The following is an 18151-nucleotide window of genomic DNA, read 5'->3' as shown; positions in this document are numbered from 1 at the left end:
CCCCGGCCCGGCCGGCCCGCCCCCACTGCGGTGCCGCAGCCTGCGCCGCGCACCCGGCTCGGAGGGGGCGGGGGAGCATCGGGCATGCGCTCTGCGGCGGCCTCTGGCCTCTTAAACCACTGCGGAGAACCGAGGAGGGGGGCGGGGCAGAGAGGGCCAAGTTTGACCCCAGCCCACCTCAAGGTCCCGGGCCCTTCTGCGGCACCCTCTGGCTTGCCTCTCTGCTCTGCACTTCAGATTAAAGTTAAGCCCTCCCAATCCCGGACCCCGCCCCCTCAGCCCTGTGGAGGAAGGGGAGTTGCTGAGGGACCCTGCTGCTCTCCAGTCCACCCCAAAGTCTAGGGTCCTCTCTTCAGTCTGACCCTGAGCCCCCTTTTCTTCTTGAGTCCTTGATTAAAAGTCAAGCGACCCAGACCCTCCTCCTCTGCGCATCTGACTAAAGCCCTCTCTTTGCCCTAACACCCATCCCCTTCTCTCTCCAAGGTACTAACCTCACTCTTCTCTCTGCGTGTTTCATAAAGGCCACAGTCATCTCCAGGGGCCCGCTCCGTCCTCTTCCTTCTCTAAGATCTTGCCTGCACCCCTTCGGCTCCTCAAGGTTTTCTTCAAAATCCACACCAATGCGTGCAGGACTCGAGTCCTCCCCATCTTGAAATGACCCATGTGCCCCCCACCCCTGGACTTCTGGCTAAAGCCTCATCACCTTTCTGGCCCTACCTCCACCATCTCCCATCTGCCCCCCACGTTCAGGCCCCTGACCCGCCCTTTCTCTCCAGAGCCTTAAACTCCAACCCTCCTTGCCTCTGTCCTTTTCTCTTTTTGCACACTTGACCCTTCACTTCTTCCCCCATTTATGGCCCTAACACCCCTCGGTGGTTCCATCCCTTTGCTGTCCTCTCTGGACACCCAGCTTTCTCCCTTCTCTGGGTCCCGGGCATTGTGACCAAGGTCCTTAAACCCTGGCTTCTCTCTGAGGCATCGACCTTGCCCCCCACTAACTGATGCCTCCATACCCTAGCAGGAGCTCAGCTTTTCTTACTGAGTTCCAGGTACTGGGCCAAGCACTGTTTCTGGAGCCAGGACTTTTGTATACTCATCTAATGTAATCCTCAATAATCCTGTGAAAAACCTGAGGTGCAGAAAGCTTAATCTCCTTGCCCAAATTAGGCCATGGAAACGCTGGCTCCAAATGCAGGCTTTCATAACTTTCGTAACTGTTTTGGGATTCTGCCTCCCTGCCCGCTTTCTCCACTTCCCCTTCCCTTGGCTCCAAGCTGAGCTCCAAAGCCTCTGCTACCCCGAGGGTGAGTGATCTTAGTCTCCCCGCCACTCCCCTCCCATCGCAGAATCCTTGGACCCTGCTGGGGAGTCCTGAGATGGGACACCGGCTGTGGGGAAGTGGTCTGGGAGACAGAGTAAAGGACCAGAAATGGCCGTTTCCGTGAGAACAGCTGGTTGCCCGTCTGCCACCACTGCTGGGGCCAGCTCCTATCCCAAGCCGGGGAGAGCTGCCTCTGATCCTTTTCCAGCTTTACAGGGAAGAGCAGGACACAGGCTGTGATGGAGGCGTGGGGTGGGGACTCCTGGATTTCCCCGGAGGTGGGGGCTGGGGAGGGGCGGCCACTGGGAGGGTCTCCTAGAGGTGGCTGGCTGACCAGATGCCTGGGTCACCTTTTGCCCTCTCTCTCCTGCCCTGCCTCACAGTATGTGGCCTTCGCCTCCCTCTTCTTCATTCTCATCTCCATAACCACCTTCTGCCTGGAGACCCACGAAGGCTTCATCCACATCAGCAACAAGACGGTGACGCAGGCCTCCCCCATCCCGGGGGCTCCACCGGAGAACATCACCAACGTGGAGGTGGAGACGGAGCCCTTCCTGACGTACGTGGAGGGCGTGTGCGTGGTCTGGTTCACCTTCGAGTTCCTCATGCGCATCACCTTCTGCCCGGACAAGGTGGAATTCCTCAAGAGCAGCCTCAACATCATCGACTGCGTGGCCATCTTGCCCTTCTATCTCGAGGTGGGCCTCTCGGGCCTCAGCTCCAAGGCTGCCAAAGACGTGCTGGGCTTCCTGCGGGTCGTCCGCTTCGTCCGAATCCTGCGCATCTTCAAGCTCACGCGCCATTTTGTGGGGCTGCGCGTGCTGGGCCACACGCTCCGCGCCAGCACCAACGAGTTCCTGCTGCTCATCATCTTCCTGGCGCTGGGCGTGCTCATCTTCGCCACCATGATCTACTACGCGGAGCGCATCGGCGCCGACCCCGACGACATCCTGGGCTCCAACCACACCTACTTCAAGAACATCCCCATCGGCTTCTGGTGGGCCGTGGTCACCATGACGACCCTGGGCTACGGAGACATGTATCCCAAGACGTGGTCGGGGATGCTGGTCGGGGCACTGTGTGCCCTGGCGGGGGTGCTCACCATCGCCATGCCCGTGCCCGTCATCGTCAACAACTTTGGCATGTACTATTCGCTGGCCATGGCCAAACAGAAGCTGCCCAAGAAGAAGAACAAACACATCCCCCGGCCCCCGCAGCCCGGCTCCCCCAACTACTGCAAGCCCGACCCCCCTCCCCCGCCGCCCCCGCACCACCCCCACCACGGCAGCGGCGGTATCAGTCCTCCGCCACCCATCACCCCGCCCTCCGTGGGGGTGACTGTGGCCGGGGCCTACCCAGCGGGCCCCCACACTCACCCCGGGCTGCTCAGGGGAGGCGCGGGGGGGCTCGGGATCATGGGGCTGCCTCCTCTGCCGGCCCCCGGGGAGCCTTGCCCGTTGGCTCAGGAGGAAGTAATTGAGATCAACCGCGCAGGTGAGCAGGGGTGCATGAGGGGCAGACGGGGGTGGGGGGAGGAGGCCACTGCTTCGGTTAAGAGACGGGCGGTCACTACAGAGGGGAGAGAGAAAAGCGAACAGCTACTGCTGAGGTCAACAAAGAGGCACGGAAACAGACGGATTCTGTGTGAAAGAGACAGTCTGGGGGAGAGCCAGACTCGCGGCCAGGACATTCGGGGGGACCAGGGAGGCAGAGAGATCGGCCTACCGGGAGGGGGGACTCGGGCACAGGCACAGAGACGGTCTAACATGTGAATCACCAGCCGACCGGAGAACGGCGTCTGAGTCTTCCGGTGGTGATGCGGAGAAAAGAGCCCGAAAGCGACAGAAAGCAAGCAGTTGTCCCCGAGAGCAGGAGAGACAGAGAGAGAGAGGACAGAGGCGGAGGGCCAGTGGTAGAGAGCTCAGGTTCTAATGACAGCGAGGCCAAGAGAGGAGACAAGACTCAAAGACCAAGAAGTAGGTAGAGGCCAGGAAGACAGGCCCAGAGGGCAGGCCGGCCGTGTGACAGTGACTCGGGACCCAGGGCCCTTGGCTCCGGCTCAGTCCGAGAGACGCACAAGAGAGGCCAAATGAAGAGGTGAAGGGAAGGAGATGAGGGAGAAGAAAGTTGACCCGGTATGTCCCTCCCCCTAGGGGAGTCTGTGTCTCTGAAGGTTGGGGGCCAAGGTCCTGTGGTCCTGAGCAGGGAGAAGCCGGTGGGCCCCACCCCCATGACTTAAGTAGGTCAAGAAAGGGAGCTGGGCCGCCCGGCCCTCATCTGGCTCCCTCGGCCGCTGACCCAGTTTCACACCAATTAAAAATAGCTCAAGTCAGAGCCTGGGGGACCCCCACCTCCCGCCCTCCCTCCTCTGTCACCTTCCCAACCCTTCCCCGCTGTGCCCTTCCCAGCACCCAACACCCTCCCTAAACAGCTACCTCCCAGCCCCCTGAGGCCCCCCAGCCGTCCCTCCAAACCTACCCCAACCCATCTACCCGACCAACCCAACACCGCACCCCAGTCCCGCCCTACTCGGTTCACTTCAGCCGACCGCCCACCCGGCACTCTACCCCAGCCTCCTTCCAGGCACCCAGCTCGCTTCCCAACCACCCTCCAGATGCCCAGCACCCCACCCAGTCCTGCCCTTCCCAGCACCCAACACCTGGCCCGAGCAACACCTCCCGCCACACAGCACCCTCCATCCACACCAACTCCTGACCGCCCTTCCGCATCCCTGCTGTCCTTCCCGGCACTCAACACCTCCCCCCACCCAGTGACCTGTCCCCTAAACCTACCAGCCACACACGCCAGCACCCAGCTTCCGGCCTGCCCCTCCTGTCCCTTCCTTGAGACACCCTGCCCCTCAGTCGTCTACTTCCAGCACCCTCCTTGCTAATGGCACCCCCACCCTGAGTTCCTGCACCTCACTCTCTCCTTTGTGTCTCTGTCCCTCCGGCGCAGATCCCCGCCCCAATGGGGACCCTGCAGCAGCTGCGCTTGCCCACGAGGACTGCCCAGCCATCGACCAGCCCGCCATGTCCCCGGAAGACAAGAGCCCCATCACCCCTGGCAGCCGTGGCCGCTATAGCCGGGACCGAGCCTGCTTCCTCCTCACCGACTACGCTCCTTCCCCTGATGGCTCCATCCGGAAAGGTGAGGTGCCCTCCACTGGCCCCCTGGAGCCCTCCCTCTCTCTCTCTCTCTCTCTCTCTCCCTCCCTCAGGGGAGGGAGGGAGATGGGGGAGGAGGTGCTGGGCTTCCCTTCCCCCATCCCCTGGCCCCAAATTCCCTTCCTCCCAGATCCCCCGCCCCCCAAGTTTCCTCACCACTGACCCTTCACCTGTCTTTATTCCATCTCCATTTCCCCCCACCCCACCCCGGACCCTCTGGCCTCTTCCCCCACCCCCAGCCACCGGTGCTCCCCCACTGCCCCCCCCAGACTGGCGTAAGCCAGGCCCCCCAAGCTTCTTGCCCGACCTCAACGCCAACGCCGCGGCCTGGATATCCCCCTAGCGGACGAACCCCTTCCCCCCGGGGTAAGTAGCCCCCACCCTTTGATCCCCACCTTCTTCCTGACTAACCCCTCTGAGAACATGCATCCCCCACTGACCGAGACTCCTGTCCCCTCACTGTGAACAGCTCCATCCAATTAACCAGCAGCCACGACACTGACCCCACACCCACCCGCCCAGGACTTGCCCTGCCCCTCACTAACCCCCCAGAACTAACCCGACCCTCCCCACCGTGTGCCTGACCTCCCTCCCCTGCCCTCACGACTGACCCCCATCCTCACCCCCATTCACATCTCTCCCCCTGCCTCCCCACCCCGGGTTTTTTGTTCAACTGAGAAAATGGGGTACATACCCAGGACACTTTGGGGTGCAAGATGGGATGGGGAAGACTCAGCCGCTTGGCCAGCGCTTACCAAGGACCTGTGTGGCACCTGGGTGTCACCTGCGTGGTGCTAGGCACAGGGAATCAACAGGGTAGAACCCCCCCCCCCCCCCCCCCCACCACCACACGGCCCAAGGAGCTCCCAGTTTGCTGGGAGAGTCAGACACTGACCTAGAAAGCCACTATTTGGGGTGATATATGCACAAGGGGAGGTACCACAGGGACATGCAGTAAGAGGAACTCGCACGCTCCCCAGGACAGGATGAAAGTAACGGGGAAGGCTTCCCGAAGGAACTGAGGTCTGGAGGTGTCCTGACCTCAAGTGCAGAAGTGATCCCAAGGGACATAGTGACCACAGGGACTGGGCCAAACAGAGCGGAGGAGACTGGGGACTGGCAGGTAGACGTGAGGTAGGAAAGCAGGCCTGGGCTGAACCTTGTTTAGGGACCTTGTTTAGGGACCCGGGGGGTGGGGAGGGCAGGTCAGCGCCTGGGCTGTGTGGGGCATGGACAGAAGACTGGAGGTCAGGAGGCCCGGGGAGCAGGCTGGGATGAGGGTCCGAGGGGATGCAGAGGAAGGGATAAGGCAGAGGGAGTTAGGGATCAGGGACAGACCGGGAGGGACAGGGCTGGGAACTGGCACTGGCGAGACAGAGAGTAGCTGAGTAATTCAACAAACATAACCAAGCACTTATCACACGCCAGGAATTTAACAGGATTCTGTAATCTTCACTGCACCCCTAGCTAACACACAGCTCGCTTCCTTCCTCCCTCCCTTCCTCCCTTCGGCAACTAATCACTGAGGGCACAGTTCCAGGCACTGGAACTTTGGCGATTCACAAAGCATGACTCTGCCATCACAGTTGACACTCTAGAGCACGGATTGGCACGCTACGGCCCCTGGGCCAAACCTGCCAGCAGGCTGTTTTGTAAATAAAGCTCTACTGGAGCACAGCCACTGTCATGCTACAACAGTAGAGTGGAATAGTTGTCACGGAGAACGTGTGGCCCGCAGAGCTGAACATATGTAGCGATTGGCCCTTTACAGGAAAAGCTTGCCACCCCCTGATCAGAGGAAGCAGAAAAGCAACCCAACAAATGGACAAAAGGACATGATGATTACTCTGGCCACTTCAGATAAGGGGGTCTGCAAAGGCCTTTTTGAGGTGACGTGAACCCTGAAAGGTAAAAAGGGCCAGCCGGCGGAACAGCAGGTGCAAGGGTCCTGCGGTCCTGAGGTGGGATGAGCTTGATTTGTTAAAGGTGTAGCAAGGAGGGAGGTGTGGCTGGAACTGAGCAGCTCAGGGGAGAGGGGTGCCAGACAGAGCCTGGGGTGGGGGTGGGGGGAAGGATCATGAGAGGTTTTTGTGGCCATGGCTAGAGGCTGGATTTGACCTTAAAGGTGACAGGGAGCTACCCGAAGGAATTTGATCTATCACTTATTCCTTCAACAAACTTCTGTGGAATCTTCTTTAGAAATACACAGACACATCCTTAAAGAATCGAATCGCTACCTGCAGCTTAGGGAGGTGCTGTAGTGGGACGTGGGGCCTCCAGGGACAGCCTTGGTTCACGGAAGTTGGGGGGGTGGGGCATGAGCAGACAGGAATGAGACCCCAGGCCTCTGGGCTCCGAGTCCAGAAGGGACAGTGGCCCTTCTCGTTCCACCCCCTAACTCCCCAATTCACCCTCCATTTTCATCTCATTATCCCCCCCCCTTCCCTGCTCCCACCTCACCCACCCCTCCCCCTGCTTGCGCCCAGGCCCTTTCCACCCTGTTTCCCACCACGAGGTCTGGATGGGCCCCCACGGAATTGAGGGAGGGGGGAGGATTTGGAAATGGGAGGGAGGGAGGGAGGGAGGTGTGGGGGCTGGGTGGGTTGGGGGAGGGGTCTCTGCTTCTCTTGCCTCTGATGCCAAAATCCATTCATTGAACTCAAATGATGGCCGGAGCTGATGGGGCTGACTGAACTCTCTGCCCCAACGACCTGGATCCCTCCCCACTCCTGCATTTCCAAGCTCCTTCCTCTCTCTCCATCCTTCCTGGGTGACCCACCGTCCCCTGTTGTCCCCCTCTTTTTCTCCCAGGACCCCCCCCAATCCCCTACCTGTCCCACGACCCTACCCTTGTCCATCTTCCCGAATCACCTGAGCCCAACACCTAACACCTGTTTCCCCTTCCTCCCCAGCCCTCCCCCTCTTCCCTCCCCCCAGTCACCCCGGAAGCTCCTTCCATATTTGATGTCTTTGGCCGCCCCCATTTCACTGCTCCCCTCCCCCGGAAAACACCAGAGAGGAGGAAGAGATTCCGGCGTTTCTCCGTCCCCCCAACAGTGAGGCTGTGTTGGGGGGTTCCGCCTGACCACCCTCCCCCCGCCGTGACTCTGTGTATTTCTGTCCCCAGCTCTTGTCACCGCCTGAGACCTCGCGAGACCCTCGGTCCCCCCCTGCCCCTTCCCCCCAGGTTAGCAATTGGGAATGGCTGGGAGGGGGTGTTCCCAAGATACTGGGCTCCCAACCCCTGCCCCCCAGGCCCTCTGTCCTCTGGTCAAGACCCCCTGGCCCAGACAGACCCCTTGGCACTGACTGGGAACGCACTAGAACTTCCCCCAGACACCGGCAGTACTCTGAGATCCTCCAGAGCTTTCCAGAAACCACACACACACACACACACACACTCACTCACACACTCCCCGGTCTTAGACCCTTTTGGCTCTCAGGCCTCTGTTAGACCTTCCCATCAGAAGGTTCCACGACCCTTTAAAGATACCTCATCACAACCTTCAGGTGAGCCTTGCCTCTCTCAGGTCCGCCCCCCCACGGGGGGGGGCACTGCCAGTTCACGCCCCTTTCTGCCTCTCACAGCCCCACCCACCTGCCTTTCCTCCTTTCTCCACCGCTAGGTCAGCCCCCACCGGAGCCCTCCCGAGCCCTCCCCACCGGCTGCTCCCCCCACATGCATTCCACCGAGCTCCCTCCCCATGCCCGTGCTGCCCACCATCCGCCTTGCTGCCCCCCCCCCAACCCTTTTGCCTCAGATAAGGGGGCCAACGGGGGTAGGGAGAGGGGAGGTGGGAGGGGCGGGCTGCGGTGGGGATGGGGTGGGGGAGGCTCGGTGGGCACCACCCTGCCTCCTAACCCTGAGTCTCTCCCCCCTCCCCATGTCTGAACCTTTCTCCTTGATTCCGACTGACTGTCCGATTTGTTCACTTTTCTCTCTCCATCTCCTTGGTCCGCCTCTGTCCATCTCTCTGCCTCTTGCCATCTGTTTTGTTATGTCTTGGTGTCTGACTGTCTGTCTCTTATCCCTTCTGTCTCCCTCGCCGTCTCTATCCCGGACTCTGTGCTTCCATCCTTTTTCTGTCTCCTTGCCTCTTCCCGTCCCTCTCTCTCTTTCTCCGGCTCCTATCCTTTCTGGCCGTTCCTCCCCCTGCTTCCCTGGCTCGGGGTCTGTCTGTTGGACCCTCCCCCTGCACCCCCACCTCCATGCTTCCTCCCCATGTTTCTGCCCCTCCCCCCAGGTTACGAGAAATCCCGCAGCCTGAGCAGCATCGCGGGCCTGAGCGGGGTGTCCCTGCGCCTCGCGCCCCTTGCCACTCCCCCTGGCTCTCCCAGGGCCGCCCGCCGCGCTCCCCCAACCCTGCCCTCCATCCTCTAACGCTCCCCTCCCCCCCGTGGGGGGACTGGGGGTGACAGGGAAGAAGGTCAAAGGAGCTGGGGGTGGGGGGTGGGGGAAAGGGTTTTTTTTTAAAAATCAAAAAGTCATTAATAATATGCAACCGAGACGACGACGCCAGCAGACCCCCGCGGCCCCCCCCCCCCCCCGGGGGCCCCCGGGGGGGGGGGGGGAGGCCAAACTCCCCCCCCCCCCCCACCTCTCCCCCCTCCTCTCCCCCCAATAAAGCCTTCTCAGGTCTCCATGAGCCATAGGACATCCCGCTCCCATAAACTCCTGTAAATACGTCCAAATTATGCCAGTTACATTTTGGGGCGCCTCTCCGCTAGTCTGCATGCCTCCCTCAACCCGGATCCCTCCTCCCCCTTCCAGCTCCACCTCAGCAATAAGCCGCCAGGGGCTGCATGCCACGCGATTGAGGGAAGGGGAAGTCTGGGAAGGGGGCGGGGCCTCAAGGGGGTCCGGCCGGCTTTGCAGCCGCGGGAGGGTCTCCTAGCCTCCCGCCGTTCGCCCCAGGAGGACAGCCCATCACATTGATGTAAAGAGTAATACAGTAGCAACAATGTGAGGGAAGGAGGAACAGCCACCCAGGCCCCCAAACGAGCTGAGCTCAGAGGGCGAAAGCAGAGACCTGGGGAGTGGCCTGTGGACAGCTTCTCCCTCAGCCTTTAGGAAGATCCCTCTGGTGAACGTGACCCTTTCGTCCGTCTCCATCCCCGCCACGGGGTCTGCTCGCCTCTATTCTTGGCTGCATGGACCCAGACCTCCCATCTCGGAATTTCTGGGATGATCTGGCCCTAGCACACAAAATTCCCCAACGCCCCCTCCAGGTTACCAGGACACGAGACCTGCACCCACAGTTCCCGAGACCCACTCTGGCACCCCGCATCCCCTAAATCCCCACCGGGTCCTGGGACTTAACTTCTGCGTACAGATGCTGTCCCCCGCCCCACCCCACCCCACCCCACCCAATCCCTGGACCGCATCCCAACAGCTCAAACCTCCAAGACTTGACCCAGCCCTTCAGCTCACTTTCAGCCTTTGGGATGCTCCAGATCCTTCCCACACTTGGGCATTTCTTGGACACCCCCAAATCCTCAGGCCTTCCCCCCCCCCCCCACCCCTAGGTAATCCCCAAATCTCTAACATCTGACATCCACCTCAGGTTCTCTTGATACTAGAATTTCCAAGATAGGCTCAACCTGTCTGCAATTCCAGGGAACCAGACCTCCCCCACCCCCAACCTTGGGCATCCCCTTTCGTATGCCTCGCCCTGCCTCTTCCAAGAGCCCCTTTCCTTAAATGGTGCCCAAAAGGGACCCTCTTCATGGACATCAGTGTTTCCCAGAGAGTTGTATTTGTACCCCTGGTGATGTGCTAAGGTTTTAGGCAGTGTAAGGACGCTTAATCTAAAAAGTTTTGTCTTTCCTGGCATGTTGCTCACAAGCCGGTAAGTCCAGATACTGCTGCTTGGCCCAGACACTGTTTACTCAAGGTAGAGTGTTTCCACTTAAAGCAGAGGCTGTGCCCGCGCGAAGGGACCCTGGAATAGCAGAAGCTCGGGAAACCACGACATACCTTACCTGGGCTGGGATCCCAGCCCACCCTTCCCCGGCCTTCCGCGTCCTGCCACGCTAGCGGGTGGAAAATCATTTCTCATACCCCATCCTGGCTCGAGGATGCGCTACCTCCCCCAAGCCCAGAGACCACACCGGTCCCAGAATCCTTAGAGGGGACCCCTCCCCTTTTGGAGCTGGAGGCCCACGGAACTAGCAACCTCCTTCCCTCTGCTCCCACGGCCTCAGGAACCCCCCCCCACACACACACACCCATCCGAGGGTTGGGGGGTGTCACTGAGCGCGATTCTTGATGCAACGATTCCTATGCAAGGGGCATTTTGAGTCCCCCATCCTTCCCTCGGACCCTAAACCCTGGCGAATCAGGGGTGAGGGGTGGGGCAGGTTCTGGTGGGAGCGGGGTGGGGCGAGGCAAAGGGCTAGGGGCTCCAGACACCAGGGTATGGGGGTGGGGACTGATTATATTGCCAAAGGGTTTAACTTCTTTAAAAAAAACAAAAACGAAAAAAAAAAAAAAACAAAAAAACAAACAAACAAACAAACAAAAAAAACAGACCCCAGACTCCCCTGACCCTCACGGAAGCCGAACGGTGCGGGGAAAGGGGGTGAGGATCTTTTCCAAAGGGTACAGCCCTCTTCCCAACGTCTCCCCCCTGCTCGCCAGTCTGCCACACGTACCCAGCTTTTTAGTTCAGCTTTTAAAAATAATCACAATCATAAACCTTTATAAAACGTGATTCACGTCCTTCACCCCAACCCCCATCCCCCAAGTCAAACAAACAGTGTGGGATTTGGGGAGGAAGAGAGAGCCAAAGGGACAACTTCTAAGTCCCGCTCCCCTTTTCTCCCCGGCCGCCAGGGTGCCTGCAACTACACGCATGCGCTGCATGACGCGCTCCCCACACGCATGTCGCGCCCCTCCAGCGCTCCGGGAACGCACGGACACGGGGCGAGGGGCGGGGCGATTGGGGAGGAACGAACGGCGGGGGTCTTCCTGAGTTCAGCGGCTCCTCCTCCCCATCACACACACACAGCAATAAGAGTCTCTCACTCCAACGTGGGCGGGGCGGGCCTGGCCTGTCGAAACGGGAGGTGGGAGGAGTGGCCAGGGGGCGCTCTCAGGGATGGGGGCGGGTGTCCGGAGTCAGTGTGGGGAGGGGAGGTCTGCAAATCGTCCAACTCTGGTGCTAATGGCGGGTCTTCTCAGCCCACCCCCAGGGCAGGGAGGGAGGGGTCGGCGTGGCCCCTCCCCCAAGTCTCCCCCACGCCCACCCTGGGTGCATGAACCGCCCAATGCAGAAGCTGCCGCATGTCACCTGCCCTCCCCAAAGAAAAAGTGTCATGCCCCCTTCCCGCCCGCCCTCTCACTTCCCACCGAAATAAAAGTTTCCTTTTCATTTAAAAGTTGCATCCTGTTTCCTGGGAAGGTTTCCAGATCTGGGCCAGGGTGGGGGCCTCAAGAGCAGGGGGTCATATGAAAGTAACAAGGGTGTGCACTTTGGGGGGGCCGGCTATCCCCTTGATCACCGGCTCTCACCTTGTGACTTGGGGGCGGGGGTGGGGTGGGGGGTAGTGCCTGCCTTTTCCCTGACGGTAAAATAGGATCCACATCCCTAACTGGAAACTGTGAACGGCACCTGGTTTTAGATGAGCTCCTAGGTGAGGGTAGCAAGACCCTAGGAGAGGAGTGGAGCTGGGTCTCCAATAAGAGGTTAGGGGCTGAGGGCCACATGCCCCATATTGCCTACTCTGAAGCCAGACTGTGGGTTCAAGTTCTCAGTAGCTGTGTGTTCCTGGGCAGTCTCTCAACCTCTCTGGGCTGTTTCCACCACCCTAAAAGGGCAGGAGGGGGTGATCTGTTCATTCAGCAAATACACGAATCTCAACCACATGCCAGGCACTGTTCTAGGCGCCGGAAAACAAAGGAATCATTCCTACCTCTAGGGGTTGTGCTCTAGGTGGAGGCGAGCTCCCCTGTTTAGCACAGCTACGCAAATGACCGCTACTCCACAGATGGCTCCACGGTCACTCTGTCACTGCTTTGCAAAGACTTGAGGGTCAGCCAGAGCGCAGCATCCCTTCTGCCAGCTACTCACTGGGAGGCTTGAAGCAAGGCACGTCACGGCTCAGCCTCCGTTTCCCCATCTGTATAATGGAGGCAATACGCGGGAAGGAGGCCGAAACGAGGTACTTCACATGAAACGCCGGTACACAGGAGGCTCCCAACACTGTCAGCTGTGAGAACCAGCTGACAGCCCCACCTGCTGGTTCTGGACAGCTGTCCCAGCGGCTGAAGAAGCCTGTGACTCCCCCGCCCCATCAGAGATCCCCCGGAAGGAACACACACAGCGCCAAGGGGGTCCAGTTGGGGTGGGAGTTTATTTCTGCCAGAGCCCGGAGGCTGGGAGGATATGGGGCCTCCTCCAGCCCCCACAGGAAACTCCAAACCTAATTGTGATCACACAAGAGCAACCAGAAGGGGGGGGGGGGGGAACACCAGGGGGGGGGGGGGGGGTGGAGGGGGGGGGGTTCCCTTCTCCCGCCCCTCTGCAAGGGTCAAAGGTTGGTGGAGACCTGGGGCTCCGGCTGCTGTCGCTCAGAAGTTCCGGGGTCAGTGGAGAGTGGAGAGGAGGAGGGGAAGAGGGGGGAGAGAGGGGGAGGGGAATGGGAGCCCTGGCTTCCGAGGACAGGGGAGCCATGCTCCCTTGCTTATAAAGATCATTAACAACTTAAGGAGGGAGGGGAGCCCTATGGGGCCACAGCTTGCTAACTGCTCCCGGATTTCCTTCCAAGCGAAAGCCCTCCTCCACGTTGCCCTGCTCCCCTGCTCCCCTGTGTTTAGGGGTCCATGGGTCTCAGCCCCTGCCCCCTCACATGGGGTTGGTAAGTGCTATAGTGCCAAAGGCTGGCGCCATTTTCAAAGTGCAAGAAGCCAGAGGTTGGGTTCCCGGGACAGGCGCCCCGAGGGACCAGGGGCCAGGGAGGGAGGGGCCAAAGCTGGGGGCAGGGCGGGGTCACTGGGGCTGGGGCGCCGCCGGGGGCTCGTCAGGCTCCGGGGGTGGCGGCCCGGACCCGGCCTCCTCCTCCTCCATCTCCTCCTCCAATGGCACGCCCTCCTCCAGTCGGAAGACCTGGCGCACCTTGCGGGTGGTGAGGGTGAGGGGGCCGCGTCTGCAGGGGGGGGGGGGCGAGAGACCGAGAGATGGCGGTTAATTGAGGGGAGCAGGGGAAAAGTGAGCTGGAGCTACGGGAGAAAGAATACAATGGGGGGGGGAGGGGCAGAGAGAGAGATGGGGGCGGGGTTTATGGAGTGACGGTGCGCAGGTGCAGGTGACCCTACCGGAGCCGGTTCCTCAGCGCGTTCAACTCGCGGTTCATGGCCTCCGAGGACTCTGTGACATCTTCCAGCTCGTGCTGCAGCCGCCGGCGGACCGCCTGCGCCCGGGACGCCTCCTCCTCGGCTTCCTCCAGCTGTCGCTTTAGCTGTTTCACCCGAAGGTTGCCCTTCTCCACCTTGGTGGAAGCAGAGGTCCAGGTCAAGTCCGGGGGCGGGGGGTGTCGGCCTCACCCACTCCCTCGGCTCTGGGCCGCATCCCTCCTGCCCCACCCCACCCCCGACTCTGCCCTGCGCTTGCCTTCTGTTCATGCTTCGTTTTGTTCTAGATCCTCTTGCCAGCCTCTACCCCAACTTCAAATGTGAGACTGTCCCCCCGTGTGGTCTCAGAGGGGTCTTTGTATGTCCAGAGCTGACCCTGTCCCTCCCCTGCTCAAAGCCCCCCTCCCCCCGCCCCCATGGCTCCCCAGTGGTGCTGGGACAAGGTCCCAGGCCCTCAGTCTGGCATTCCAGGCCATGCAGGGTCTTCTTCTTATAAACCCATTGGTCAGATCATCTTCACTAAGACCCTCCCTAAACCCTGTCCAGGGGGAAGCCACATATGATCTGCCTCTCACCAATCCCTCTGGCCTCATTTCTTCTTCTTTTTTAAATGTTTATTTGTTTTTGAAAGAGAGGGCACGCAGGGAAGGGGCAGAGAGAGAGAGGGAGAGAGAGAGGATCTGAAGTTGGCTCCATCCTGACAGCAGAGAGCCCGATTTGGGGCTCAAACTCAGGAACAGTAAGATCATGACCTGAGCTGAAGTTGGACGCTTAACTGAACCACCCAGGTGCCCCGGCCTCATTTCTTATCACTCAGTCTTCCTGCTCCATTCTTCTCTCTAGCCACACTGCTCTGCTCTTCACTCTAAACTCACCAAACTTATTTCCACACCCCAGGGCCCTTGTACCTGCTGTTCCCTCTGCCTGACTCTTCCTGTCCTCTCAGTTCTCAATTCATATGTCACCTCCTTAGAAGGGATTTCCTGCCCCACCCCACCACCCCCAATCTAGGGAATATTCCCTAAACCTCATGTCTCCTCTCTTCATTCACTTTTTTCTTCATAGCCCTTGTCACATCTGTAATTATCTTTCCTTGATTATAGGTTTGTGTCTTTATTTTCCTATGCTACAAATGTGAGCTCTGTGAGGGCAGGGACCTTCTCCTTCTCTTTCACAGCCATATCTCCCATGCCAAGCACAGTAGTGGATACCCGATAATTGTGGAATGAATGGCAAATAAGACGCAGCTGAGCTTTTAAGGGCACAGCGACTCTATCTAGAGCCAGACAAATCTGGGATCTGATCCAGGCTCTGTCTCTACTAATTGTATGACTTTGGTAGAAACTATGTCCCCTTTTAAAGTTTCCATTTTCTCACCTGTGCATTGGGGCTGGTGAGAGACTGCAAGCATATATTTAAAAAAAACAAAAAACAAAACAAAAAACAAAACACGTGGCACAATACTTGGGGCACAGTCACTGCTCAATAAATAATTAAGAACAGGGGCGCCTGGGTGGCTCAGTCAGTTGAGCGTCCGACTTTGGCTCAGGTCATGGTCTCGCAGTTCGCGAGTTCGAGCCCCGTGTTGGGCTCAGTGCTAACAAACAGCTCAGAGCCTGGAGCCTGCTTCGGGTTCTGTATCGCTCGCTCTCTCTCTCTCTCTCTCTCTCTCTCTCTCTCTCTCCCTCCCCCTCCCCTGCTCATGCTCTGCCTCTCTCGGTCTCTCAAAAATAAATAAATGTTAAAAAAAATTTTTTTTAATTAAGAACACAGACTGCCACCAGACTGCTGGGGTTTGATCCCAGACTCCATCTCTTACTAGCTAAGTAATCTGAACAATTTACTTCCCTTTTCTGTGTCTCAGTTTTCTCACCAGAATGAGAGGGAAAATAGTAGTACCTAGGGTTCCAATAAGAACTAATTGAACCACGTGTTATGTCTGTAGCACAGTGCCCGTCACATAGAAAGCAGTCAATAGGGGAGCCTGGGTGGTTCAGTTGGTTAAGCATCTGACTTCAGCTCAGGTCATGATCTTGTGGTTCGTGAGTTCAAGCCTCGCATCAGGCTCTGTGCTGACGGCTCAGAGCCTGGAGCCTGCTTCAGATTCTGTGTCTCCCTATCTCTCTCTGCTCGTCCCCAACTTGTGCTCTGTCTCTGTATCTCAAAAATGAATAAACGTTAAAAAAAAAAAAAAAAGACGAAGAACTCAATAAACATTACACGTTATTTCAGCGCCAGCCTAGCCTCCTGGTAGGGTTTAACTTCTTCCTTCTCCCTGGCTGTCTCAGCTCCCCACCAGGACCTTTCCTAGATTCCCACAATTTACAGAGGTGCCTCGGTGGTTCAGTTGGTTAAGAGTCTGGCTCTTGACTTTGGCTCGGGTCATGATCTCACGGTTCGTGAGTTCAAGCCCCGAGTCAGGCTCTGTGCTGACAGTGCAAGACCTGCTTGGGATTTTCTCTCTCTCTCTCTCTCTCTCTCTCTCTCTCTCTCTGTCTCTCTCTCTCTCTCTCTGTCTCTCTCAAAATAAATAAACTTAAAAAAAAAAATTCCACAATTTACAGATGGCAAAGTCACTGATTCCAGCTCTCTGCTGATACACCAAGCCCCAGGATGGTGTCTGCTCTCAGTCCCAGTCTGGCACCTGCACGTTATTTCTTGTGATGGGAACTCACTGCCTCCACAGACAACACGTGCTATTTCTCTGTCAGTGGGAACCGCCCCCTCCCACTGCTCCCCAAAGACGTGAGCGGCTCACCTGGTCCCGGAGCTGGTCGGCCACCCTCCGCTCCTCCTCCACCTGGAGCACCACCTCTTTAAGCCGCTTCTCAGCCCTGCGCACCAGCTTGCCGGAGAGGATGCGCTCCCTGGAGAGAGGTGTGAAGGAGACAATCAGGAGAGGGGCTCCCGGGGGCTTCTGTCCCCTCGACCTTGTCCAGTGGCCGCGTCCTGTTTTTGGAGCGGCCTCTTCCCTCTCTCCCACCCCCAAGTGGCTCCCACGGTCTACGCAGGCCAGACATGGCTCCCAGGCTCCCGACTCCAGGGCATCTCATCCTGAACTCGTACCAAGCTGCCGGGTGTTCCTGAAAGTGTCTCCATGCCTCTATCTATTCTCCATCCCCCACAGCGCCTCCCCCCAGCCTCCTCTCAGGGAACTGACCCACTGACCACCAGTCCCCGGGTCAGATCTGGGGCACTGTCCTCGCCCCTTCTCTCCTCGCCCCACGCCCAGCCTGTCAGTACCCAAACCCTGTCACATTGCCCCTCCAAACTCTGTCTCGTCCCTTCCTCTCTGTCCTCCAGCCCTCAGCTCAAGACGTGTGCTCGCCCACCTGGCCTAGCCTGTCCTTTCTCTCTCAACTCCCTTCTCCACCGTCCCTAGTGTCGGTGGGACATTCTGGAAGCCCAGAGCTCCCCTCTCGGCTCCCCGGGGCCCCTCCTCCCCTTCCCCCACACACACGCTTTCCCTGGACAGGCTCATCTGCGCCCCAGGTTTCCACACCCATCAACAGCCTTTTGTCTGCTAAATGTGTCTCCTGGGCTCCAGCCCGGATCCACTCCCGGCCTCCCGGCCTCGGCCTCCCACCAGACCCTGCACGCCCTTCCCCGCTGGGCTCAGCGCCTTCTCCCAGTCCCGCTCCTCCTCCGGGTTCCCCTTGCTCCACCGAGATCTGCAGGCCAGACGCCGGAGCCATCCTCAACCCCCCCCCCCCCCAAAGCCCGCCCCTTCCCTCTCCCGAACTCCCCCATCCCTGTGGCCCCGGCGCGTCTGCCCTTTCCTGCGTGGACCATCACTCCCAGGGTGAAGTCCGCGTGACGGGGCCCCTAGCAACGGGCAGCCCCAGATGTGCTGAGAGGCAGGCCCAGGGTGGGGGAAGCGGGAGGCTCCAGTCGTGGAAAGGGATGTGGGGGTGGGGGCTCCAGATACAGATCCCCCGCCACTCCTTGCTCCTGGGGTGACTTTGAGCAGGTCACTGACACCCTCTGAGCCTCAGTGTCTCCATCTATGTAATGGGGGAGGGGCTTCCCCAGAGACCCCAAACTACATCTCCCATGAGTCCCTGGATAAGAACAACTCCCATGAGCATCTGGGGCCAGTTCCCACTGCCTGTCCTGAGACTTCTCACATTCATCACGCTCCCCAGTGAACTCAACATGTTCCCCCAATTCTCCCCAGGCACCAGGACTCTACCCCAAACCCGGTACTCTCCCCCTGACACCCACAACAGCATATCGGTCCCCAGTTCCATTCCTCTGCCCCCCACTCACGCTGTTTCACCTCCTCGTGTCCATCCCCACAGCCCCGGCCCC

General features: G+C 59.2%; 2 protein-coding genes across 2 annotated transcripts in view; one reads left to right on the top strand and one right to left on the bottom strand.

Annotated features, from left to right (window-relative positions):
• Positions 1 to 1545: 1545 nt before the first annotated feature.
• Positions 1546 to 10077, top strand: KCNC3 (potassium voltage-gated channel subfamily C member 3). Its single transcript, XM_040458057.1, is given in 5 exon segments — positions 1546 to 2815; positions 4280 to 4471; positions 4728 to 4747; positions 4749 to 4854; positions 8733 to 10077. Coding segments are annotated over 5 exon segments (1710 nt in total). The 5' UTR covers positions 1546 to 1560; the 3' UTR covers positions 8870 to 10077.
• Positions 10078 to 12824: 2747 nt separating this feature from the next.
• MYH14 (myosin heavy chain 14) overlaps positions 12825 to 18151 on the bottom strand; it is a 91654-nt gene continuing 86327 nt past the window's right edge. Inside the window, exons 40-42 of the mRNA XM_040458196.1 lie at positions 16599 to 16707; positions 13805 to 13977; positions 12825 to 13635 (exon numbers count right to left, since the gene is read on the bottom strand). Coding sequence (XP_040314130.1) covers positions 13479 to 13635; positions 13805 to 13977; positions 16599 to 16707 — 439 coding nt within the window. The 3' untranslated portion in view covers positions 12825 to 13478. The remainder of the gene's footprint in view (positions 13636 to 13804; positions 13978 to 16598; positions 16708 to 18151) is intronic.

The sequence above is a fragment of the Herpailurus yagouaroundi genome, unplaced genomic scaffold (assembly GCF_014898765.1).
Source record: "Herpailurus yagouaroundi ecotype Mexico unplaced genomic scaffold, PumYag 220, whole genome shotgun sequence".
Classification (NCBI taxonomy): domain Eukaryota; kingdom Metazoa; phylum Chordata; class Mammalia; order Carnivora; family Felidae; genus Herpailurus; species Herpailurus yagouaroundi.
The sequence above is the reverse complement of the archived record's forward strand: the minus strand, read 5'-3'. Positions and strand labels throughout refer to the sequence as shown.